The 27,197-nt window shown below is 39.3% G+C and overlaps 1 protein-coding gene across 3 annotated transcripts; it reads right to left on the reverse strand.

The window, feature by feature from the left end:
• Positions 1–521: 521 nt before the first annotated feature.
• pals2a (protein associated with LIN7 2, MAGUK p55 family member a) lies at positions 522–27,197 on the reverse strand. 3 transcript variants are annotated; one of them, XM_053493596.1, is made up of 13 exons: positions 27,087–27,197; positions 22,949–23,061; positions 14,916–15,034; positions 13,688–13,840; positions 12,998–13,147; positions 11,647–11,874; positions 9,712–9,843; positions 9,448–9,544; positions 9,264–9,335; positions 8,970–9,131; positions 8,622–8,824; positions 7,629–7,757; positions 522–2,843 (listed from the first exon to the last, which is right to left on the reverse strand). In XM_053493596.1, the coding sequence occupies exons 2-13, from the start codon at positions 22,977–22,979 to the stop codon at positions 2,667–2,669; spliced, it is 1,653 nt and encodes a 550-aa protein (XP_053349571.1). In that variant the 5' UTR covers positions 22,980–23,061; positions 27,087–27,197; the 3' UTR covers positions 522–2,666. The 3 variants fall into 3 exon arrangements, with proteins under 3 accessions (XP_053349571.1, XP_053349570.1, XP_053349572.1); XM_053493595.1 differs by lacking the exon at positions 27,087–27,197 and adding an exon at positions 23,288–27,064; XM_053493597.1 differs by lacking the exon at positions 22,949–23,061 and having other exon boundaries at positions 27,087–27,192.

Consider the following 27,197-nt stretch of genomic DNA (forward strand, 5'->3'; position numbering starts at 1 on the left):
GAAGCAGAACAACAATCTGAAACAGAGTCATATCTTTATGATGAGGTAAAAAGCTTGATTATGCCTTGGCACACACTATACCGCAAAAATAATAATTTTTTTCAGAAGACATTTCTTTAGTTTGTATAATGATGTGATAGACAGTGCTTCTCCACCACCATCAGTCTGAAATCGAACACAGGTTCAATGATGATGTGTAGATCCAGTGACTAAGACCTGTAAAGGACATAGCAGATACATCTTCATACAAACCGTCTGACTTTCTGTGCATGGAGAGATCATCTAATCTCTAAGAGATTACAAATCCCAAAAAGTGATGGATCAAAATATCATTTGTATTGATTTACACTGTGCCTCCTTTGTAAGGGGACATTCTCAGTAAAATGCCCCAGAGCAGATCAGAGCCACTTTTTTTCTGCTGTCACCCCTTCTTTATGCCAGCGTGCAGGTTATACATAGTAATGCAGACAAGAATTACATTTCAATGCTTATTACAAAATTATGCTTAAAGTTTCTCTCTAAAAAAAAAATGACTTTTTAATGGCTGGTGTTCAAATGTTATACAGATCTGGTCATAGTAAAACATATTTGCAGGTGTAGCCATACATGTAACCAAACACAAAGACAAAGGGAGACAGACCACACTGTCCAGAGCAATTTTCTCACCTTTCATTGTAAAGAACTGCAGCATGGCACAAGGTAGTGATTTCATCACCTGACAATTAAGCTGTAGTCTCTGTATTTAACTCATCAGGTAGTCACTAGGTGCCGTTGAGCAAGAAAACATTACACACTGCAGTGCTACAGTCCTCTAGCATTTTAGTAGAGGAAGCTTAGATATCTATAAAAAAAAAATCTGACATTAAGAGTAAACCTGACAAGGAAAGTTTCTTTTCTTTTCTTATACAAACCATCAGGGAAACATTTCAGTACTACTCATTTGACAAATATAAATCATATCATGGGATAATGATAAAATTATACTGTTCCATACAAAGGCTGTTAACTGCTATAATAAAATTGCTGCTGTGAAGCAAACGTGCTAGTTTAAATTATTTGCTTTTTCATATCTTTGCAATAAAATTAGTAATCATTTTAAACTTGAACTTAATATTTTAGGGACAGAAAAAAAAGAAACATGTTTCTGACACTAATAAATCAAGTCCTGTCGTCGAACCATGACACTTTCCTGACTATACTTCTTATTTTATCTCACTATCTGTGCAATAAAAAGTAACCACTTTATCATTGTTGAGATTCTGAATTAAAAAGTTACTATTAAGGAAAAAAAAAAAAAAGAATTGCTGTAAAATGCACATTGTCTTATAGTGCAGTCCATTCTGTGCAGTGAAGGGAATAGGGATGGGAATCACCAAGGACCCCTGATATGATCATAAACTACCTACTCTGGGTCCCAATTCGAAATGTATTGCGATCCTAAAAGGATCATGATTTTATGTTGTTTTTCCAGAATTTTTTGTTTTTTCAAATTTGCTCATACCACACCGCTATGCTGCCTGTCAGCGTTGGAATAGTTTAGAGCACCACCTATAGTATTACAGAGGAATGGCACCGTTTTACCCACTCTAATGCGAATATACATTTTTTTTTAACAAGTATAATATTATTACTAATAAATCTCATTATCCTCATCATCATGATCATAATAAAACATTATTTTGGAGTCAGTGTTGTGATACATGTATTGCCATACCAAAGTAGTATGTAATTAAATATTGAATCTTTTTTGTTTTTAAATCTTCTCCCCAGTTAGCCCTAATAACTGCGATTAAAAAGAGAATTATGGCACATTATTAAAGTCGGAGCAAGATCACACGGAGACATGGACATAATACATCACAAATACACAGGCAAGTCATATTGTATAGAAAAAAAACTTTAGTTGATTAACCTTGTTTCCCAAAATCCATATTTACTAAGAACATTTGTCACTACTGTTAATTTTCCATGATGCTGCTGCTGCTGCAAAGGCATTGAGATGAATACTGTGCTCCCCCCCCCCACCTTAGATGTCAAAGACATTTTTGACAACACGGCAGCATATGAATTGGACATTCTAGTGCCACTAGTTGCAGCATAATGTAAAAATCAAAGTGGTGTTACATTTTATATTAAAAAAAAAATCTTGGTAAAAATATTTTCCACTTCTTTGCCTCCTCTTGCAATCACCAGTAAAAAACTTTCAATATTGTAATGTGTTTCAGTGTAGCAGTAATGTGAACACTGCGGATTACTTTTACTAATATGTAGAAACCTATCCTTAAGAGATCACTGGCTTCTTTAGTCAAACGCTCCGGTCCTAAAGTGGATCACAGCTTACAGCAATGACGTCTGCCTCAACTTCTCAATGTAAATATCAAATCTACTTTAAACACCCTGCAAGTACATTGTTTGTGTAGTAATACAACGCACAGTTATGCCTCAAGATGTGCTCTGCTGGTAGATAAAAAAAAAAAAAAAAAAAGTTAATAAATAAGTACACTTCCCTTTCTTTTCTCATGGATGATGTAGCTTTGCATAGCAGAGTTGGACCTCAGGGTCAAGCTGAGACACAATGACCACTGGCAGTCCTGCTGTGGTCCATGACACCAGCGATGAAGGTGATGAGGATGGTGGTGCTGTTGGAGGTGATTACGATGGATGGATCAGTAAACCCAGTTAACTGGTACCCACTGAGGCTCTGTGCACAGCTGCTCCACAGCCTCCTGCAGTTTCTCAAAAGCCTTATCCAGATTATCATTCACTATTGTCAAGTCAAAGTAATGGCTGTAGGCCCGTTTGATCCTGGCACTCTCGTCTACCGTTTTCTTTAAGTCCATTTCCTGAGAGAGAGAGAGAGAGAGAGAGAAATTAACTAAATTAGGAAAGACAATTGGAATAATTTAAAAAATAATTTAAACTTTTGGAAAATACAAATTAAACTGCAGAGTAAGATGCATGTGTTATCTGGCCCTATACAGACAGTACAATGTGGCAAACTATCTGGGCACAGTGACAGCCAGGACTGTCCATGTCAGCCCCAACAGGCGTGCCAGCAGTGCATGCTCAATAAAATAAAGACAGAGCTGCACTTCCTCACTGAATGCCTGAAATATCATCACATTTGCACTCAATTCTTTACCAAATTTAATAAAATAAAATCAAATCATCCCCACCTGCCTTCCCCGACCCTGACAAACCCACTTACTGTGGAAAAACACAGGGAAAAAAAATTTTTGGTGCCGGTGAGGTCGTCTACCGTCACGACTGCTCCGACCACCTTTTCTTTGTTTTTGTTCTTTAAGTTAGTTTTTAGCGTTTTAAAACCAGTCAAATTACCATCATGGAGTACATTAGTTATGATAGAGACACTCTTGTTTCTATTGGTATACGATGTACTCACAATTCGACGTTTTTAACTCCGGATCCAAGCTGGCCGAGTGAGATCCTGAGGGACAACAAAGGACGCGACGCGAAGCGGCGGCCCCGAGGGAAACGAGCCGGCGTCAGGAACAGGCTGAGAGCCCGCGCACACCGCACACCTCTGCCTAGCATCCTGCTCGCCAACGTCCAGTCACTGGAGAACTAGCTCGATGACCTCAGGGCCAGGGTAAAGTTCCAGAGAGACATTCGGGACTGCAACCTCCTCTGCTTCACCGAGACATGGCTGAACCCAGCGGTGCCGGACCACGCCATCCAGCCGGCCGAGTTCTTCTCGGTTCACGGCATGGACAGGACACGGGACTCGGGGAAGTGGCGTGTGTTTAATGGTGAACAGCAGCTGGTGCAACAGCGCGAGCGTTGTTCCTCTCATACGCTCCTGCACACCAAACCTGGAACTACTGTCCATCATGTGTCGTCCTTTTTATCTACCTCGGGAGTTTACATCAGTCATAATCAGTGCCGTTTATATTCCACCACAAGCGGACAAGGACACTGCCTTATGCGAGCTGCATGAGGCACTCACACAGCACCAAACAACACCAGGATGCTGCGCTTACCTCAAACGCGCAGCGCCGAACTGTTATCAGCATATCACCTGCCCCACCAGGGGCGAAAGGACACTGGATCATTGTTATACAACGGTCAAAGACTGCTACAAGGGACAATCTTGACCACCGTTTGGTAAATCCGACCACGCCGCCATCTTCCTCATGCCAAAATACAAACAAAGGCTGAAACAGGAAGTTCCGGTTCAGAGGGAGGTCGCGCGCTGGACGGACCAATCGGTGGCCGCGGTACAGGACGCGCTCGATGATGCAAACTGGGACATGTTCAGGAACAGCTCCAATGACGTCAGCGTGTTTACGGAAGCGGTTGTGGGATTCATCGGGAAACTAGCGGACGATACCGTGAAAAAAAAAAAGACTATTAGAACGTTTCCCAACCAGAAGCCGTGGGTGGATAAAACCATCCGCGACGCTCTGAGATCTCGCACCGCTGCCTACAACACGGGAATCGCGTTGGGGGACATGGAACCATACAAGGCTGCGGCATACAGCGTCCGGAAGGCGGTGAAAGAGGCGAAGCAGCGCTACGGGAGAAAACTAGAGTCACAACTCCAACAGAGTGACTCTAGGAGCCTGTAGCAGGAACTAAGGACAATTACGGATTATAAAGCAACAACATCTGGTATGACGAACGCGGACGCGACTCTGGCAGACGAGCTGAACACTTTCTATGCTCACTTCGAGGCTGCAGCTAAAGACACTAGCGATGCTAATGATAGCGGCGCTAACGGCTGCAGACAGGAAGACACTGCCAGCACCGGAAACGCGTCCATCATTACCGAGCACGACATGAGAGCCTTCAAGAAAGTGAACACCAGGACCAGACGGCATCTCAGGCCGTATTCTCAGATCCTGCACAGACCATGAGATGCAGATATTCAACATCTCTTTATCTCAGTCGGTGACCCCACATGCTCCAAAGTGTCCATCATTGTTCCTGTTCCAAAGAAACCTCATCCTGCTTCCCTCAATCACTATCGCCCTGTAGCCCTCACCTCAGCAGTGATGAAGTGCTTCGAACGCCTGGTCAGAGACTTCATTTCTTCACTACCAGACCCACTGGACCCACTACAGTTTGCATACCGTCCAAACCGTTCCACGGACGATGCAATCTCACATCTCCTCCATACATCTCTCACTCACCTGGACACTTGGAGGGGGAATTATGTGAAAATGCTCTTCATCGACTACAGCTTTGCATTTAATACCATAATTCCCTTCACACTTAGCACCAAGCTGGAGCACCTGGGACTCAGCTCATCAATGTGTCAGTGGATCTCCAATTTTCTGACTGGCAGACCACAGGCAGTAAGAATGGGCGGACATTCTCTCAGGGAGTCTCAGCCTCCCTCACTCTCAGCACTGGAGCCCCCCAGGGTTGTGTTCTGAGCCCCCTGCTGTACTCTCTGTACACCTATGACTGCGTGGCCACTACCAACTCCACCACCGTCATCTAGTTTGCTGACGACACTGTCGTGGTGGGCCTGATCACAAACAAAGATGAGACGGCCTACCTGGAGGAGGTTGGAAATCTGGAGAACTGGTGCCAGAGAAACAATCTCCTCCTGAACGTCAGCAAGACAAAGGAGCTGATAGTACAAAGCAGGTGAGGAACTACCAGACCCCCATCATCAACAAGAGTCCAGTGGAGAGAGTGGACAGCTTCAGATACCTCGGTGTTTACATCACGCAGGACCTGTCATGGTCCTGTCACATCAACACCGTGGTAAAAAAGGCCACCTCAGACGCTTGAGAGACTTTAGACTGCCCTCCAAGGTGCTCAGGAATTTCTACTCCTGCACCATAGAGAGCATCCTGACGGGAAACATTACGACCTGGTTCGGGAACAGCACCATGCAGGACAGACGAGCTCTACAGAGGGTGGTGCGATCAGCTGAGCGCATCATCGGCATCCGAGCTCCCTGACCAGCACTTAATCTACACCAAGCGGTGCTGGACCAAGGCCAGGAAGATCGTGAAGGACTTTAGCCACCCCAACAATGGACTGTTCACTCTGTTGCGGTCTGGGAAGCGATTCCGCTCCCTGAGGGCCAACACAGAGAGACTGAGGAGAATCTTCTTCCCGGCGATAAGGTCTCTCAACCACACAACCACACCACTATGCAGAACTAACACAATCTTTTCACAATCAATTAATCAATCTTTATACATCCATGGACACTATGGACAATTCCACGCACATCTACCTTCACATTTACACTACATGTTTACGTTTACATTCTGGACCATTGCACAAAGACACTTTAATAACCATTGCACAAAGACACTTTTTTTTCTATGCATATTTGCACACCATCTTTCTCCCAAAAAGATAAAAATTTGACAATTTCTTAAATGTTCTTGTACAGTATATTTCTATTTGTACAGTATATTTCTATTTTCGTACAGCATATTTCTATTTTTAGTTCTATTTTTCCTAGTTCAATTTTATTTTTATTTATTTTTTTTTTTTTTTTTTTTTTTTCTATCGTATTTCTTTTATTCATATTTATTACTTATTATAAGCTTTAATTCTCTTTTTAAGGTCACTGGCGGTCGTGTAAGCATTTCACTACATTTCGTACTGTGTATGACTGTGTATGTGACAAATAAAATTTGAATTTGATTTGAGGGAGAGCTAAATACTAGCAGCACAATAAACACACACTTACTAGAAGTGAAGAGCAGCGAGTGACCATAACATATTACTAACAAATGTACGCATTTTTTATAGGTAATCGTCTCCCATGCTCAGTCTCAGTGCGCATGCATCACTCATATAGTCAACACGTTCATGCAAGCGTGCATGTACCATTTATTACAACATTGTGAACACGTGTGTGTGTGTGTGTGTGTGTGTGTGTGTGCGCATGTGCATAAAGAAAAAGCAAGTGTTGTTAGAGGTTCCTTGTTAAAGATCCAGAGTCACTGTGTCAGAGAGCAGTGACTCAGTTAGTGTGTGTGCACGCACCCGAGTGTCATTGGAGAAACACCTTGTTAAAGACGTTTCCCAACAGAGCAATGTTTCCATTAGTGTGTATGTTGTAAAGTCATCCTACACAGTAGCCCTCTCTCTCCTTTTGTCTTGCCACACACACCTGTCAGGATTCTCGAATTAAGTGCAGGTTAATTAGTTTTATTTTTAGTTGATATTTTGTATAAATTTTTTTTATATGAATATTTTTGGGCTGTGGAACAAATTTGAGTTTCTATTATTACTTAAGGGTGAAATTTGCTTTGATATACAAACACGCTTACGGAATTAATAATGCTCGCAATCCAAGATTTACCTGTATATGCTTTCCTTTTTTATCATGTTCACAAGTGTCTCTTTGACTTCAACTAAATGTCTGGACTCTTATTTTTATATACATTTATTTAATATTACTCTCTCTATACTATTTAAATTTTTTTGCTTTATCTACTCCAGTTATTTTCTTGTGACTTTTTTTCTAAGCTTTGGAAATACGAATGTAGATATTTGTCATGTCAATAAAGCACTGTGAATCTTGAGAGAAGGAAATGCACAAGTGTGTCTTCAAAGCATGCAATTACACGTGCACATATTCCCAATCTTGTGCCCGACAGTTCAAGAAAGGTATGAGATTTGAGACTGACCGTCAGTAGTTTGGTGGTGATTCCTGCATCCACCACAGCTTTGTGCATGGCTCGTAGTGTGTCCAGCTCTGGAGCAGCGATGAAAACCACAAACGGCATGAACTCCGAAGTTCTCAACAGCTTCAGTGCCTGGTAATGACATTCACTTTTCAGTGATTCATTGGTATCATATTTTCTGTCATCAAGTTAAATTTATCTACATAAAGCAAGTCCAGTGCCACACTACACACCTTTATTTTATCTTTACTTATGTGTAGATGCTGTCATCCTGGTTACACTGTTAAACTAAGCAGCTATAAAATCATCAGCAGAAACAGAAAAAAAAAGCTTTTACTAAGCTTACATACACTATAAGCCAAAATTTTGGACACATCCTTTAATTTAATAATCTTCCTTAATTGTTTCCTACATTGTAAAAAAATACTGAACAGCTGATGCCGAGATGTGTTTGCTGATTGTGCTCTGTGAAGCATTTACTCATGTACGCTCTAATTGGATGTGCTGTTAATTCCTGATTTCAGGGGCTGAGAACTCTAAATGAACTTCTGCTTTGCAGTAGAAGTAAATCTAGTTCTTCTCTCCCCTGGGATGTGACATACTTAACAAGAGCCAGTTTCGTTGTTGCATGTAAAGATACCGTTCGTGCACTTTCTTGCAATTTTTTCAGGTGGACGGACTTTAATGTATGAAAGTAATAATGGACTGTAGTTTCTTTTTAATCAAATTACACAACTCCATAGTTTTGCTACCTTTAGTATTATTGCATAATGTAAAAAAAAAGAAAAAAAAAAAAAAGAAAAAAGGAAATTAATTGAATAAGAACATGTGCAAACTTGCACAATCAACAGTAAATAGAATTCCCTTTTCTAATTGCAGCTTTCTGTACTTTCTCTACTTTTACTCAACTCCTTTGTGGTAGAAATAAAAGTCTAACATGCACTGGCATCTGCAGAAACTTTTTCTGCTTCTGCAATTACCATCTGTTCTACTCACCTGTGGGTTGACATCCAGTATGCAGGTCCGCCCGGCGTGTACCACCTCATGAATAGAATCGATTTTGGTGCCATACAGGTTCCCATCATACTCCCCATGCTCGAGGTAGCGGCCGGCTTTAATGTCCATCTCCATGTCTGCTCTGGACACGAAGCAGTATGAATGACCGTCCTTTTCTTCTTCCCGTGGTCGCCGAGATGTGACTGATGAGAAAGAGAGAGGGAGAGAAAAACCACAGGATCAATATTTTTACCCTGATATCCTAACAGGACTGCTTAAAAAAGTCCAATCTGGTTATATGATGCTGTTAAAAATACTACACTGACTAAGAGGAGTTTTTGAACGTACATGGTACGGTAGTGCCAAAAAGCAGCGGGTTTAACACAATCAGCCTGTTCTTCAAGCTTCTGCGACCCACACCCTGAGCACCAATCAGGATGAGCGTCTTCCTCTGGAATGGAGGCATCCTAGCTACCTCCTCATAGATCTGCAGCTCATGACGATCAAATTCTGATACACAGACAGAAAGGGGGAGGTGGATGACAAGATGAGAGAAATTAAATGCGTGTCCCATGTATGTACCCATGTATCAGACACCTCATACTAAGTAATCAGAAAAAAAATTCTTCCTGTCATGCCAACCTGCATTCTTTGCTGTTAAGTACATCATTTTCTTTTTCTTTCTTTTTCCAGTTAGTGTTCCACAGAGAATTCCTGCATTTAAAAAAGGAAATTAAGTTACAATTGTTTAGATAAATAAATAAAATGTATGTATATATATATATATATATTTAAAAAAAAAAAAAAAACTCCATTCGTCAAATACCTGAGCCTTCCAAGTCTCTCCGTACAAAAGCTTTCCTCTTCTCTTCCAAATACTGGCTTGGGATGAGACCAGTGCAACCACCAACTACGCTTCGCGCCTGAGGGATACACAGCGTACCTTGTCAGGGAGTGCTTACCTGGCTTAATGGATTACTGTTAATATTGTTTCATGCAAAATACATGAACATCAGTACATAAAATATCCCAATAATTTTATATGTTGAACAAGAACAACAGCTCAGAAACATTGAGGTGCGCTACCAACCTGCCACCAGTTGGGGTCCTCCCTGTTCACAATGTGCAAGATCTCCCCTTTGGAAAAAGCCAGTCCTGCTTCTTTGCAGGGAATGAGGTTGTCTGTTTCAGGGTTGTACTTGAAATGAGGTCTCAAATACACCTGAAAACACAGTGTTGTTTTTATGAGAAATGTTAAGTGAAAGCCTTATCTAATGTTAAAGGAAGCTACAGTATAGAAGGAGAAAATGCAAGTGCATGAAGTAGGTGTAAGGAATTCATGAAAAATTTCCAAAGAAACCTTTATCAGGATTATAAGTGATAAGACCATTGAGTGTAAAGGAGGACAGGGCAATCTTCGGGACTGGGCAATCTTGAACATGCAACCGGCTGTCATGCTGCCTTAATTCATGCTCATGTGTCAGGAGAAACAATTGTCAGCTGATTTTTTAATTTATTTTTTCTTTAGGATTGGTTGAAAAAAAAATATTTTTGCTGTCTGACATTTAGTTCTGAAGTGACCAATCCTTTTCCTATGAATGGTTTTGTGTTTTTCTGGACCTATTATAATCAAAAATAAATTTTAATCCATATAAAATATTAACCCAAATCATAGTTCCATTTTGAAAAAAAAATTCCACAATTTTTTCTTTTATATGGCATATTGCTGCTTGTAGGATAAATGTTTTTTTAAGTTAGTATACGGGTTACCCTCAGTACCAAACAAAAAAAGCAATGCCTGACAACAAACTAACATGTCTCAAATAACTACATTTAGAGTAAGGAATAATTTATGCATATTTACATATAAATTTGCAATCAAATGCAATTTTATTTAGTTTTTATTTATTGCCCAATTCATTGCAAACCAAAAAATAAAGCATTTAATTAATTCATCAATTAAGTCGTTAACCTAGTAAACCGACTGTCAGTCCTCTTCAAATGAGAAGATCTGAAATATTTGCATAAGATATTAATTGTACAATGTTAATATTAATAGCTTAACATGCTGTATTCACTGGGTTATAAACCTCGAACCTGACTCTCAGTTTCTGGTCTTTTATGTAGCTCTATTCTTAAGGACAAAGAGGATACATCAACATCGAAGGCTGTGTTTTTACAAGAAATATTTAGATGACTTTTAACCTTAAGTCCTTGTTGCGCGTACTGTCAACATACAGACTGCCTGTTCTCTAAGCACAGTGAAATAGAGTAAAGGGCACTTGCGCGCAACGAACACAGCTCTTATTATCCTACATACCTGCTTCATATAAAGCATCACGAAATGACCCGTGTAAGTGAACGAAAAGTGTTTCAGTCCAATTTGACTCAGAGAATGCCATAAAGATCAAATTGACCTTATTTTCATCACATTCCAGACCATACTAATGAGTATAATATAAACATTAAACACTGTATATAAACACACATACAACTCTGTGTGCGCGTGCGTGCGCACATGTGTCCATGTTCCTCTTTCCAAGTCTCTTATCCCATCTGCCCTAGATAGCGGAGAGTGTTATTAATAGGAATGGGCAGGCTCAATTTCAGCTGAGTGGCATTCTTTCAAATCCGCCTGAGGGCAAGTCTCTCCTCCTTGAGCGTGCCAGGTAGAATCAGACCTCTACTCATCTACTGCACCCAATTAACTGAAACCACAGCCAAGACCAACTGGCGTCTGGACTGATGATAAAAATCAGAAGTACATGTGAATTCACGTTTCCCTTATACCGAAACTCTTTGTAATGTAATAACTGACACAAAAGCTAAGATGCAACCCTGTCAATGAAAACCTAGCCAAAGCTATTATTTGTTATTCACCGCTTTCTATATCAAATTATATGTCCAATAATTTTATGTAGAAAACAGTGATCAACTAAAAACAAAAAAATGACACCCAGCTCATGACACTCAGTTGGGGACACAGTTCAATAAAACTGCAGTCCGTTTCCTTCCCTGCACCTACCTGTGCAGGTGTGGGTGCATCTCTGTAGCTGGGCAAGATTTTGAGGGTGACGCTTCCGTTGATGTCTTTCAACATCTCCTGCAACACTGTAGGATCGCTGCCCACCTCCTGGCCATTCAGCTCCCGGATGACATCACCCGGATGCAGCATGCCCTGCCTGTCAATCATGCTGCCATGAAGAATGCGCGCGATTACAAGCTCACCGTTCTCCACTCGGAATGTCACACCCTAAAAATATATAAATAAATAAAAAATATTTTTTTTAAAAAGCATATATTATGAATATCATAGACCTCACATGCATGTAGAGAAATAACTATCACCTCATTCATTATGTGAAGACACTTTTTAACACTCATCTCATAAATTCCACTAATACAAGGCAGTCTTTAATAGGTGCTAATGTTTGACTGGCCCGTTAAGTCCATTAAAATGTTTATTTCCGAACGTTGCAGCACAGGGGGTCATGTCATGATCCATTGAAAGATTTTACACAATTTGGAGAATTTGGCACCTGGATTTCTGTGTATAGCTGCCTCACATTTTACTACATGCATAAAACAAAAATTATTAAGTGAAAATTTATTTACTACTTATACACACACGTTCTAGCAACTTGATTACGAACACCATGCAAACATGTGACCATTCTTGGGATGATTCAAAATCAGGATCACTTTAATTCTTTGTTGTGTTGGTTCCACATAGTGAGAGAAACATTCCTTTGCAGTTGTGGTCCATGTGGTCCCACTGACCACATCCTAGAGGTCCTGTATTAGATTCAGATATAGTGACTAGGAAGGTCACTCACTAAACAAACGGTCATGCACAAAAACCAGTTTAAGATCATTATGCTGGAAGTATCCACTAGAAGATGGTAAATAGTGACCATGAAAAGAGTTGCATGGTTAGCAACAATACTCAGGCTTTGGCAATCAAGCAGTGATTGGTTAGTGGCTTAATGTGTGCCACAAAAATGTTTCCTACTACTAACACAAGGCATGTTGGATTCATGCATGAAAATCCCAATGAATAAGCTTAAAAAAATAAATACTCAAACTAGATACCAATATCGATTTTATTTTGCTGTTTGATGTAAACATTACCTAAATCTTGATTTTATGAATTGCTTCCACAGGACTGGCTTACAGACTGAGTATTCATAATTCAAAGTGCACTGTATAATTACACTATTTTTTTTTTTTTTTTAGGTCCATGTACATTTGGGCATTAAGGAAGATGTGACTGTCATCTTTAAATAGCTGGCTTCATTCCAATCTGGGGACTAGACAACAAAGACTATGTGGTTCTGAGAAACATTTACTCGAGTGAATATACACTGCTTCCTTACCAGTGGCTCTCCTGCCTTCTTCTGGATGCTGATCATACGCACAGTGTCCACTGGCATAAGAGAGTTGCTACTCGTGGTAGTGTTGTTTGTTGCAGATGAAAGTGTTTCAAAAGACTTAGCAGCCACCTGATCATGAGTTTCTATTAAGGACTGGAAATATAAAAACATCCCAAATTAAATACACACACTCAAATACTTATTTTACCAAGGAATTTACCAATTAATTCATAAAAAATCCTACAATGCAATTTTCTGGATTTTCTTTTCTTATTTTGTTTCTCATAGTTGAGGTATACCTATGATGAAAATTACAGGCCCCTCTCATCTTTTTAAGTGGGAGAACTTGCACAATTGGTGGCTGACTAAATACTTTTTTGCCCCACTATATTAGGCTATTAGAACAGATCACATGCACTGGCTGATATAAACCCTCATAAAAGGTATTATTCACTTAAATGAGGGAATATTTTTGGTAATTCCTTCTTCAACACACGCATTAAACCCGCTAATTAACTACTGAATTAAATCAAAAGTCTTTTTGCGCGGGGAAATCACAGACAAATCATAGGATAATTACAAACCTTCCTTGTACAACAGTATTAGCTGCACATTAAACACCAATTATTTTAAATCCTTATGAATTAGTAAAGATTACCAGAGCCAGTGTCATACCAGCAGGAAATGGATTACCTGGAAGTGTGGTTCTTTGAGAATCTTGGAGAGCTCTGCTGCACTGTCGTCGTGCTCAGCCAAGCCACTGATGTCGGACAGAATCTCGCTCACCAGCTCCATGTTGTTGTTTCGCACTGCCTCAAGCTTCACATCCTCCAGTCTCTCATGAGCCTGAGGAAAGAAATAGACTACAGTCACTACAGGCAAAACCTAGACTTCAATAAGCGTTAGGATATGTAATTATAGTGTATTGACCAGCTCTCTGTTCCATACTTGTATGATACAATGCATAAATCTAAACTTGGTTTGCACGTCACTCAAAGCTGTCAACATACAAATGTTCTCAGATGGAAAAATACGGTTTAAATAAATGTCAAAAATAACTTAGTTTACATTTCTCTCTAGTATGTTACACTTCCGAACATCACCAAATAAAAGCCAAAGGTTTCCTTGTCAGGCATGTAGAATTGTACTCTGAGCGGATCGAGCAGTAAGTATTGAAAGAGTAAGAAAGCACACATCACAAAAGAAATTTTAAAAAAGCTATTTAAGATTTATAATTTTTAGCGGTCATTCTGCATTGCACATTGTTCCCCTCCAACCCCACTTCAGATGATGAAGCTTCACCCGAAGACTTTACTTAAAGCTCCTAGACAGGCTAAGCTCCAACGGCCTCCCTTAAGTTAGAAGTGAAAACTACGTACTGAAAAATGCATTTTGATTTATATATATATATATATATATATATATATATATTTTTTTTTTTTTTTTTTTTTTTTTTTTTTTTCAAATTTGTATGTGATGAACATTTAAAAATTTTACAAACAGATCAAGGAAACCTAAAACCACTCAAACTTCAGGTATTTAAAATGTATTCCAAATGTCCTTTGACTGAACATAATGGCATAGATATTTTTAAACAAGTCAAGCCAACGCAAGCTCTGTTCAAGGGTGATTAAATAGCTCATCACTTTCTCGCGCCCATGGCCATGACTTCTGAGGAAGAATGTAATGAATATATTGCTAGTGGGACCAGCTGACTGCAGACGTTACTCTTCTTCAAGGTGACAGTCTGTGTTGGGTGTAGACAAAAACACATACACACGTTGGATAGATAGACAGACACACAAACACACAGACATGTGAAAGCAGATAATTGTTTGATACAATTACACTGACTTTACATTCATACATAATTAAGAGAGATACTCTCAGAGAATCAACTAATCAGACAAGATTTTGGTACCTTGGCCAGAGAGCGGACTATGGGACTCTCCATGATGCCACGGAGGAAAATGAGGTCTATATCTTTGGCACCGCTGGAGGGAGGCAGCTCCTTGAGGTTATCCAACACCTTCTGCATAGCTGCAGAAGAAATATAATTTACATAAGAGAGTTGCACCCATATAAAAGTACATTCCAGTCTTGGATACATGTGGCTACACTCAGTAAATGTCTGGAGCAGTGCATTAATTATGTATTCTTTTGGCTTCGTCAGTTTACTGAAGTCCAAGGTAATGGAAATAAGGTGAAATGACAAAGATAGAAAGAGAAAAGAATAAATAAATAAATAAATAAATAAAACATAAGCACAACTATACATGACTGTAAAAGGGTTATGCTCACTGTTGCTCTAGAATTTATTTTAATTAACTTTTACATAAGACAACAGATGCCTGGGCTACAGTTACTTAAGGCTTTATCACTTACAGTTACAGAGCAAGTACAGTGCTGCATATGCTCATTACGCAGATTAAAATTGCAGTCTTACGCCACCAACGTCAACTCAATAAGTATCAATACTGTACCATCATCTTAAAAACACCACACTGATGAAAGGCTTCCTTTGCAGTTCTCTTTAGTTTTATTCTTAGCAAATGACACTGTAATAAGATGGCTTTACAGTAATCTGGAAGTAGATCCCTGACAAGCCAGTGATAACAGAACGGACCGAACAAGGGGAGAATCATCCTATTCTGGTTGACACTGGACAGTGGGATTATAAATGACAACCAATTATTAAATATTTTAACACCACCAGTATTCCCAATTCCACACTCAAAGACTCACTCAGTGCCCCTAGATCTAGCAGAATTCCTACTGATTGGGCTGTGTTTCAAACTGTCCATTTAAAACCACAAGAAAAAAAAAAAGCCTCTAGTTAGAAGCTATAATTTGGGTACACTTCGGATGTGATTAAAAGTGACACATGACAAGTTTTTAACCAGCATATAATCTTGCAATCTTGAACTAGTTGTGGAAAGTCATTCCCCAACTCAATCCCTTTTTCCCCCGTTTGCACATTCCTTAACATTTTATAACAGAAGCCAAAAATAAAGTCATTAGTCATTATTAGTATAATTAGTGGCCCAAGACATTAACTGTTAACTGATGTGCTAACAATTGGCACAGAACGTGCATTAAGCAGAATTGTTTATCAGTGCTTTTAACATTTCCAGGTAGAGGTTTTACATTTAGGTTTAATCAAAAAGCATGAATAACAGTCAATTGTTGTTGGTCTTTAGACAGCTCTCGTCGAGGGGTCGCCACAGCAAACCATCCGATCCACACACGACTCAGCACAAATTTTATGCCAAATGCCTTTCCTAACACAACCCTTGTATTTTATTCAGGCCTGGGTACGGCACTGCATCCAGTGGCTGAGGTTTGGGAATTGGGATGGAATCGAACCCTGGGCCTTCTGCATAGCAAGTTATCCCACATGAACAACAGTTCTTTTTCATTTGAAGTGTCCTGCGCTTCAGCAGAGAATTCTCACATCGGTTAATTACCTTACTGGTTTAGATGGCTCACATTTTCCACTTGTTAGCAATATCAGTCAATTATTCTTCCACATGAGAACCAGAAATTTACAGAAGATATGTAAAGCTGTCATCACTTTCACCAAAGAAACAGAGGCAAAGGTTTTTTGTTTCGTTTGAAAGAAAAAAAATCAAGAAAAAAATCACTCTCCAGGAAGACATCAAGTTATGGCAAAAAGTTGCAGAAAAATACTAATTTTCCAAACAACGTTTAAGTTTTTTTCAGACGACGTTTGTCATTTCATGTATGCATTCAGACAGGACCAACATCTCTGGGTTTTTTTTGGGGGGATTTTTTTTCTCCGATTTTCTCCCAGAATTTAGTTGTATCCAATTCCTCCCGGTCACTAGCGGGTTCCCACACTTCCAATCATTCAGGTGGGCAGCGGACTATCACGTGTTTCCACCATTGGGGGCAGCGTAACACAGCGCTATCCGCTCCTACTGCTTGCGTGAGCTCACAGACGCCCCTGATTGGCTGTAAAGCCATCATCAATGTGGGAGCCCAAAGTACCTCTTATACCTCCCCTGTGAGAGAGCGCAGCCAATCAGCTCTCTCTGGGCCTCCAGCTGTGAGAGGTTACAGCATCACCCGGAAATCGAACTCTCCAGATGATAGGGCTAGCACTTTACCACTGCGCCACTCGGAGGTAGGAGTGTCTGTGTGCGTTGCACAAGACCACATGTCCAGGATGCGTGGATTCTACATCCATTATTGGCGTGCAAACTTGAATAAAAAAAATCACAAATTACGTCTGTGAAGCAGAAATTTCTCTAACGACCCCCTGTAAAACTAGTCCCGTCCGAATAGGGCTAAAGATAAAAAAGTGGCTTAATTGTGGGAATTTCTGCCAATAACATGCTTGAACATTTGTACACACGTCAGTTACAGGGCCCACTAAATAAATGTTCCAAATGGTGTCTAAAACCTTATGATCTCTAAACCCCTGCTAGTGAAGGCTAAAATCCTCACAATGCTTTTTTTCATGCTTTAATCAGATTTTGGATAGTTACATTCCTTTGAGCTGGGGTGTTTAAAACTGTCAACCTGTACATGTTTTTCGCAAGAAGTTCACATGAAAGATGAGCTGATCAACAAACAAAAGACTGAAAGATCTGTCACAGTAAATGAAGATTTATGAGTTTATATATATGTAAAATAAAAGTTTCACATTACGTGTGTACAAGTTCTCAAAAAAATGGGAAATGCGGCTTAGAGGGGAAACTGTTTAAATGTATCTGAATTAGACAGGGACATAAGCCTAAACTTTTAATTTTAGAGTCAAACATCAGCTGTTAAAATGTCATGTACTGTATCATCATGAAAATTGAGAATACAACTTAGGCCTTGTTCACATGGGCATTAAATTTCCGGTTAAACAAACGCGCTCTGAATGAATTAAGGCCAGGGGTAGCTCAGTGGTTAAGGCATTGGACTACGGTTCGGAAGACGGTTCGGAAGATTCCAGGTTCAAACCCCACAACCACCAGGTCTCCACTGTTGGCCCGGCCCAAATGCCAAAATGTAAATGTCCTAGACGTTTATGTTGCGTTTTGTAGTGCCGCTCGATTGACTTCTACACTGGCGTTCGTTTGGCGCCGTCTAACGCCAGCCTGCAGCCCAAATTGTAGTTTGTGTGTTAATCTGTGGAGGCAGTGTCGGGAACTGGACATGAAAGCCTCCTTTTAATATGGACCATTTTGTTTGAAAAATTCTCGTAATACGGCGCCAAAAAAAAAAAAAAAAAAAAAAATACATTTAAAAAAACGCCGCAGCTACTGGGTTCACCCTCTGACTGCACAACATCAGATTAAAGGAAGTTTTTTTGTGGTTTATGAAGAAATGCGAAAATTTCTGTGCAAGTTTTATTTTTTAAACATTTTATTTAGCTTTTTTCCTCATTTCCCTAGGTATAGCATGTAGGATCATGGGATATATCTGTTCCTCCAAAGCATAAAATGAACATTTCCTTGCGTTCATTTGGATTTGAACAGCAAGAAAAAAGCTGCATGCAATTTTTTTTGTGACACCGGATAAAAGCGCAGCCAGACAAACGCACGTCACCAAAGCCTGTGAGAACACTCTCATTGACTCCTATGTGTAGAAAACCCTCTGCGCTCACCGGACGCTACAAACCCCAGAAAAACGCTCGATTTTAACGCCCGTGTGAACAAGGCCCACTGTCAAAGCACGCCAAAGCTGCGGGCAACGATATAGCTAACTGTAAAGCCATGTCAGTCAAATCATATGCTCAAATATATATAAAAAAGTTCATACTGTATGACTTGTATCTCACTCTTGACTTCAAACAAAGGAGCTCCAGAGCATGAGCTGAACAATCTTGAAAAAAAAAAAAAACAGCAGCAGCTATTTCACAATGAAGACCGAAAATATCTAAATATCTTCACTCTGGAATAAGATTTCTATAAAAGTTTTCCCTTAAAATACCCTTAAACCCTTGTACATGGGAGCAAGGCCTAAAACAGTCTGAGATATTTTGACACAAAAGATATCAAGGGTATCTCAATATTTTTTTGCTGTAGTACTTTAATATATGTTTGAAGAAGACATTTTCTACTCTGCATCAGCACTGATTTAAAAAAAAAAAAAAAAAAAAAAACACAATAAACCCACATTCAAGCCACCTAGTTCTCCTGTAGCGCCACTAAACCCTCGGTACCAAGCGGCAGACCAAACGGATCAATACTAATGCATCAAAAGGCACTCAAGCCACAACAAACAACTTGAGTGGCTCTGAATGGCTCGATTCATCACGGAGTGACTTCATTAGCATAAAGCTAAGCATTTCCATGGTGAGAACACCCACACAGAAACCTCTCACAAGGCCACAAACTGTGGGACAAAACATACGATTCCAGAGCTCAACGTGCCATTATCACTATTTTTTTACAGCACTCTCGCTGCTCCTTGAAAGCTAAAAATGTGTCACAAAAGAAATCATTTGACCCACTCTGCGCCTAAATTTAGAAATGACCCATGGTGCCCTTTGCTACCACAATCGCATTAAAGGGTGAAGTTAACCAAAAAAAGAAAAGTTTAAGGCTTTTTAAAATCCCAACACAAACTGAAAGTTTAGCTGTAAAGCTAATTCTGACTAAAGAAGTTAAAACAGAGATGAATTCGTTTTTTTTTATTAAAATACAAGGTATTTTTTTCAGCAGCCCAATATCTGGTTATCTCCAGACATCTTGATAATTGATTAATGCAAGTAAACAATTAAATTTAAGCTCTGTAAGGAAACAACCCAGCCTTAACATGGTACTTCAGTATGTATAATGTATTTTGCATCTTGCAATGTTTCATAATACCATTGTACTAGAAATATGTTGAAACATATTCCTTAAGTAAAAAAATAAATAATAAAAATCTGAGAAGCACTGACTTTATCACTTACCTCCGAGAAGGTTGTTTACAGCGTTTTAAAATCATTTACAACCAAAAGTGAAGAAAGAAAAAAAGGTGGCATCTAACAGGTACAACAGAAACCGCAGCTGAAAACCATGGGAACAAACTCTCCGTCAGTCACGAAGACACAAATTAAAGTCATCCGTGAGTTTGTGTACAGGGAGGATCTGATTTCTCCAAGTCTGCACATTTCTCTAAATGTGTAATGCTACCCTGTGATGCAGCATGAGAAGCAGTTTGACAAGATGTGGTAAGCCGGCTTTATGTGTCTCAGTGGCAGCAATTACCATATATTTGCCTTAAATCGGAAGTGGAAAGACAGACCTTGGAATGACATTTTTTTTTTTTAACCTCTGTGCTGAAAAATTAAGAAAAAAATAGATAGTTTCCTCATAAAAAAAAATTCTGTGGCACAACAGAAAAAGGGGGTAACCCCATTATCTGTGGATTGCAATATGGAAACCTGGTGATGCCCTGGCTGGGAGTTAAACAAAGCAAAAATAGCCATGCTTTCGGTAGCTTTAAGTCATCTCTGAAGAGAGAAATAATAGCTCCAAATGATTAAATGAGTTACATTTACAGCATTTGGTGGCCTTATCCAAAACGACTTACATTTTTATCTTATCATACATGTGGGCAGTTGAGGGTTAAGGGAATGCTCAAGGGCCCAAGAGTGGCAAATTGATGGTTGTGGGATTTGAAGCTGGGACCTAGACCAATGAGTTACCCCTGAGTACTGACTAAAGCCACGTCAGGACTTAGGGGTAACTGATCAAAAGATCATGGGTTTTAACCCCAACATCACCAATATGCCACTGCTGGGCCCTTAAAGCAAGGCCCCTAACGCTCATGAGGGATAAAAGATTTAAAATGCCATAAATAAAAAATGTTAAATATAGTAGGCCTACCAACCATGACAGTCTATGAAATCCAAATCTAAATCAGACATTTTCCCGAAGTTGCCAATGTGACTGCAATGAAGAATTACACAAAAAGAGACGATGTTTCGAGTGTTCTCAGAAACCAGCAGTAGCGTGAGGAAAAAAATTCTCCTGGAACAGACACGTTTGTCCACCATGTTGCAGTAATAAAATCACAATATTGTTCAATCTCGCATGTGAAGCAAACATCACAAGCATTACGTCTCTATTTCTCTCTCTCTGTCATGGTCGTGGGAACATCTGAATGTAGCTGTGCAGAATATTATTGCAAAAGTGACCCATGTCTAAATAGGGTTGGGTACCAAAAACTGGTGCCAATACGACACCGGTACCTCTATATTCAATATTTACCGGACCAAAACTAAACGCGAATTTTTGGTGCCACTTAAATGCCTGATTGTAATAAGCATCAGATTCATCAACACACATCAACACTAGTAAAATTAAAATACTGCATTCATAGGGTGTCAAATGATCAGAAAAATGAATTATTACCTTAATTAGAAAAATCTTGAGAACTTTGTGAAGCTTTGATAATACAAATCCAAAACATTGTTGCATTAATGTAACTTTTCATTTTATTTTTGTAGATTAAAAGTTTTAGATAAAAACTAACAATACACTTGCTCTGACGGCAGCAGGTGGTCAACCGCTATCTTAGCTTGCTAAATTAAACAACTTTCGTTAAAATGGCCAAAACTAAACGGTCAAAAGTGTGGCTATATTTCACAAACATTTGAGGGCAGACAATAAATTTAAAAGCAGAGGGAGGCACTGTGTTTGACAGCTTGCGGACAACAGCTGGCACTATCGGTGTGAATAAGCCCAGCCCCAGTCATACCAACCGTAGCAAAAAGGAGTCCACCGATTATGATGACAGGAGCCTTTCCGCAGGTTAGTCGTAGGCTAATGTAATGTTAATTGCAAAATGTAAATCTTCTATTCATGCTAACAAATGGTCTAATGATTTGTAAAATACAAATGTAACATGGATTCGGTTTATAATTATGGCTTTCCAGCTAGTACTAGTAGCACTACAACAGTGACGCCATTTACCACTGCAAAGAAGGCTAATTTGACTAAGGAGAATTTTTTGTTGTTGTTGTTCAATAAAAATGTATTCTTGAGTCAGGCACTGTTTTGGCACCGGTATCGTTTTAAAAGTATCGATTTGGCACCGGTATCGGAAAAAAAATAAAAAATAAAAAGAATACCCAAACCTATGTCTAAATAACAAAACTTTTATTTTAACAGATTGATAAAGCCAGAAATTATACATATTCTCAAAAGGGCTTACAAATATTAGTGTCACCTTCAGTACTGATATGGTTAAAAAATTTTCCACTGTTACCCAACAGGCACAGTTAGGCATCCGTCTATATCTTGACCATGACGGAGGGGTAGTTGCACACAAAGTCAGGTTATAAGGTGGCTAAATATAAAAAGCTTTGCATTAAAAATGTGTACATGTATGCAAAGATGTAACATAGATACATTAAAGTATTTTGTTGATCAGTACAAACTGCAGCTATAATGAAATGTGACTACCACACACGCCCGCTGTTAAACACAGGATGGATTCACACTCGTTGCCGGTTGTATGCAGCTGCTGTTATTTTTTTCCTCAGTATGCTTTGTTTATCTTGCATTAAAAATATATCTTGTTCTTGTCTACCTGTATTTTCTTTAGATCTCCATCGTTTGATTTAAAGTCTTTTAATTCCAACCTACAGATCCCCATAGAAACAAAGCTTAAAAAATTTGAAAAATAAGTCATAGATAAAAGTCTAGAAACAATAAAAGCAGTGATGACAAAGAGCTTGTAATTAGCTGTTAAACTAACAACAGTTTCAGCTCTTTTTGGTTTATATACTAGTACCATGACCCTTTAACGTTTTATTTTTCATTTACAAATAAAACTTGTTTAACAAAATATATTAATTATTTAAAAAAAAAAGATCGCAGCATCCTGTCACTGTGTACATATCTGTAAGGGCACAATAATGATGATGATGATGATGATATTATTATTATTATTATTAATGCTATTTAAAATAAGTCATGACACATCTCTTCCTTAGTGGCTTACCTGTACCAGACTTGGCATTAGCAACAGTCATTATTCCTAAGACCTTAGGTCAAGTCACAGCTTAAAAGAAAATGTGTGGGTGTCTTCAGAATGAGATCAGCGCACCTAGAGGACTGGAGAGAGACAAAACCTCGACATGAGAAACAAATTCGTTTATGTAATGTACAATCATTTATATAATAGAGAGGATTTTACTGTAAATATACACTAGACTAAGAATGATGATATTCCATTTTCCCCATCTACAGGATGTCAAAAACGTCTGCATACATATGAGAAATTACACCTTTCTGACTAAACGTATAATCAGTATACTTCATAATCAGTTTGTATTATTACCCTTTTAGGATGCCTTTGACAAAAGAAGAATGTACTGAAAAGTAAGGCTGTTAAGGAATTTGCCACGTTTCCTCTTCAAGCATCAAACAACACCGTTTAGAAACTTGTACACAAATTTTAAAAAATTGACATGTTTCAATCAAACTGAGAACTTGGACTTTGATTATCAATTATACACCAGTAAATTAGTGACAGGATTGTGGGCACCCAACACTCACCCATGCCCCGCAGGTAAACAGGCCAGGGCAGATCCCACAGGCCACAGGAAAAACCAAAGCAGAACAAATTGCAGAAGAAAAAGACAAAAATTAAACAATGTTGGCCATGACGCAAAAGCACCAAAACATCAAGTGCAGTACACAGATGCCAATCCGGTTTAGCATCCGTGGAATACGACGGACAAACTAGTCCCATCCCCACAATCCCTAATGGCTAATCAGTGTATCTATATAATACATACACTCCTGCTGTAGGACTGACTAAACTAAATTGGCCTTGAATGAATAAATATCTTTATCAGTATGAATTCTACTCTACGTTAGTCCACTGGACACCAAAACCTTTATTTTAAATATATGAACTTAGGACTGAGTGATGTGCAACAACGATACTCTGGTACTTAAAAAAAATAATAATAAAATTAAATTTCCCGATCAAGTACTAGATGACTGGAGCAAACTTTACGTCACAAACGGCTTAGGAACAAAAATTAATGATATTAGCTGCACATCTCGATTTTGTAAAAGACAGCATTTTTATAGCAAAACCAAGGATTTCTAATCCTCTAAGCTCATATATATCTAATGCTAACTCTTTACTATTGACAACAGTGCAAACAGTCATTTCAGCAAACAAATCAAGGCCTCACCCTATTCAAATAAGTAAAGGATCTGAGCCAATCTTTGCCTGCTCACAGATTTTAAAACAATACATTTAGTTAGTATTAGTGTGCGTGTTAAAAGGAATAAACCCCTAAAAACGTCCTGTGAATTCCCTCTATTTCAGGCTTATTTCAATGCACTTTGTTTAAAAGTAGCTGTGGTCCTAAGGGCCAGAGTCCAGCATTATTTACAGACATCCCTGCTCAAACAAACCTGATTCATTGTGCAAGTTGATTAAAAGTGGTGCGTTAGTGGAACAAAATAAATGACGTCCTATCTCGTTTTCTCTATGAATATTAAACATGAATAATGGGTATTCTATACCTGCTAGAGTACATCACTTGGACCCAAGCTTATTTTACAGCACAAGTATACACTGTGCTTTTTGGACACGTACAGTAAATAGCTCATCTGTGAAATTAACTCCAAAGTAAAACACAAGGCCCTCTATTTATAGGCTTATTGATTAAAAACAAGAAGCATCAGCACCTTGTTTCACAAAAACATATATTTTCTTTAATCCGCGTGTGTAGCTTAGGGTCTCTCCTTTTTTTTAAAAAGTTAAACACTGTAATCTTACTGTCTGCTTGGCCCCACTACGCTGTTGGTTCAGTGTTAGAACAATGTTCACTGTCCTTTTATCAGTGTCGCTTTCTGACCACAGGACTGCCGGTGGCTGGACAGATTTGGTTGGCAGACGATTTCTCACCCGAACCCTGATGTTGTCCAACACACCCAACCCACAGCTACACACACTACCATAAAGTGACAACAATACTGCGCTAAGAATAAGGATGCAACAATACAGCAATTTATACTGATGTGTAACAAATGGGATGAACTGAATATAAATGAATAAACAATCATAAATAAGTTATTATATATATTAAACTACCTGGTTATGAATCTATTATTACTGACAAAGTTCAAACCACTGGTGTGTATATATGCACATATAATTAAATAGTCTTGCGATAACATTTTTCCATAAAACTGATTATTAAAATTGGTCCGACAGTACATAATCATGGTTCACAATCTTTTTTTTAATTTGATTCACATTACATCATATCAGATACAGTGGCATCAATCACTGAATTGGTATTTTATCACTAGGAAGCCTGAGGTTTACAACCCTAGCTGAGAAGACTTTTCACAAGTGCTACAGCATCTAGCTTGTAACAGTCTAGTGCTTGAAAAACCCAACGCTTTTTATGAAGTCTTGTGTTGTTTTGTCAGTAGAATGTATCAAATGTGTTGCGCATGTACTTGATAAAACTCCTCAAAAGCACAGTTACTATTTGTCTTCCTAATAAATTGCTACCTCTGTGTAAGACAGTAGCCTGTTACTCCACCAACAAGTGATGTTTGAAGCACATTAGTCACAAAGGCTTTGACATCTTTGTCTCCACCTCAGAAGAAAATGAATCAACCAAGCATAAGCAAGACACAGCAAAGGTCCCACAAGACAGATAAACCTACACACATACAGCATATGACTTTACCCAACACCTAAAAGCAGGCCTGTACAAAAACATACCCAGCACTGCCTTAATATGAAAGACCTCATATTAGCTCTGCTCTGGATATTTATGGTTGCATTGCTCAGGGACATAGCCGGATCTGGACAAAAAAGGGAAATTGCATAAATCTATTACAAAGTCATGCAAATGTGTAATGTAATCATTTTTCATGGAAATGCATGATCATTTCCATTCATTCACTCATTCATCTTCTACACCGCTTATCATGTACAGGGGTCACAGGAGGCCTGGAGCCTGTCCCAGGAGACTTTAGGCACAAAATGGACAAGGTGCCAATCCATCTCTCTCACACACACATACACACTACAGGCAAGCCTAATCTGCATGTGTTTGGACTGTGGGAGGAACCCCACAAAGCACACGAAGAACATGCAAACTCCACACACACAGACTCAAAGTGGGACTCGAACCCTCAACCCTGGAGGTATAAAGCCATGATGCTAACCACTATACACTATAATTATACATGTGCTTATTATAGATACAACGAACCACCCCCTCATCATCATGTCTATATTTAATGTGTCTCCCAACCAATATCTTACTTTGTGCTTGATAAAGTAAAAGCAGCATGAAATCTTCAGTAAATGACTGTTAGTGACCACAGTAACGACAGGAAGACAGAAGAGGAGAATAGCAAGAGAGCACACCAGCCGTGAAACCTGGAGTAATTTGCTGCAGTTTTTGTTGCTGGTAAAGCTACTTCCCATCCATAGTTTGTTCATTCGAGCCTCTCCAACCTGTAGCCAGCTGGATCCTCTTTACGACTTCACTCACCTTAATCCTTCCACGTGATCGTGCTTAGCGGATACAATGCGACTTATAAAGACGAAAGTTGAGCCGCTGAGTGTAACTAGCGCTTAAACCTGAATGAGTCTCGGCTTAATTCCCTGCGCGACATTAAACCACGAGTGCACGCGCACCTCATTCAGCACAGAGCCACCCGTGTAGCGTATTAGCCCTCAGCTAGCACGCTTAGCCAGAACATCAGTTTGGGAAGCACACGGCTCAGCCAATTAGCTTCAGTGATACTAGTAATATCGGGATAGACTAAAAAGTTTACTTTGGTCACTTCTTTTTTTTTAACCACTAAAGTCAAGAGCTGGTTTTCGAGCTCCACGCCTTTCCTCTGCTCGCTGCCTAACGCAACAGCTAGTCCGCTAACAAACCCGTGTGTAGCCAACCAGTATCAGCTGGTTATTATTAGCGAGCTAGCTAACTGGATTTAGCTTGTTATCTGTATAATGAGAAGTAGCCCGCGCCTAATCCGTGTCTTAACCGAAGACGCAGCCACGTGCAGGCCCGCGACTCCGTCACTCCATGCTAACAATACGAACACGAGCGGAGCTGAAGACCGCTAATTAAATGACTTACCCAGTATTCCCGTATGGTCCCGTCCCGGTAAAATGGGCACAAACCCCCCTCCCACCCCTCTCTCTCCTACACTCACTCACTCACTCACACGCGCTCGCTCGCGCACACACG

Source organism: Clarias gariepinus, chromosome 4 (genome assembly GCF_024256425.1).
Source record: "Clarias gariepinus isolate MV-2021 ecotype Netherlands chromosome 4, CGAR_prim_01v2, whole genome shotgun sequence".
In the NCBI taxonomy this organism is placed as follows: Eukaryota; Metazoa; Chordata; class Actinopteri; order Siluriformes; family Clariidae; genus Clarias; species Clarias gariepinus.

Excerpts from the sequence above, each read along its gene's own strand:
- pals2a (XM_053493596.1), bottom strand. The coding sequence starts at position 22,979 with ATGACTGTTGCTAATGCCAAGTCTGGTACAG. Across the intron at positions 7,758-8,621 it reads TACTGGATGTCAACCCACAG|GCACTGAAGCTGTTGAGAAC; the intron begins GTGAGTAGAACA and ends TGTCATTACCAG. Across the intron at positions 2,844-7,628 it reads TCACCACCAAACTACTGACG|GAAATGGACTTAAAGAAAAC; the intron begins GTCAGTCTCAAA and ends TCTCTCTCTCAG.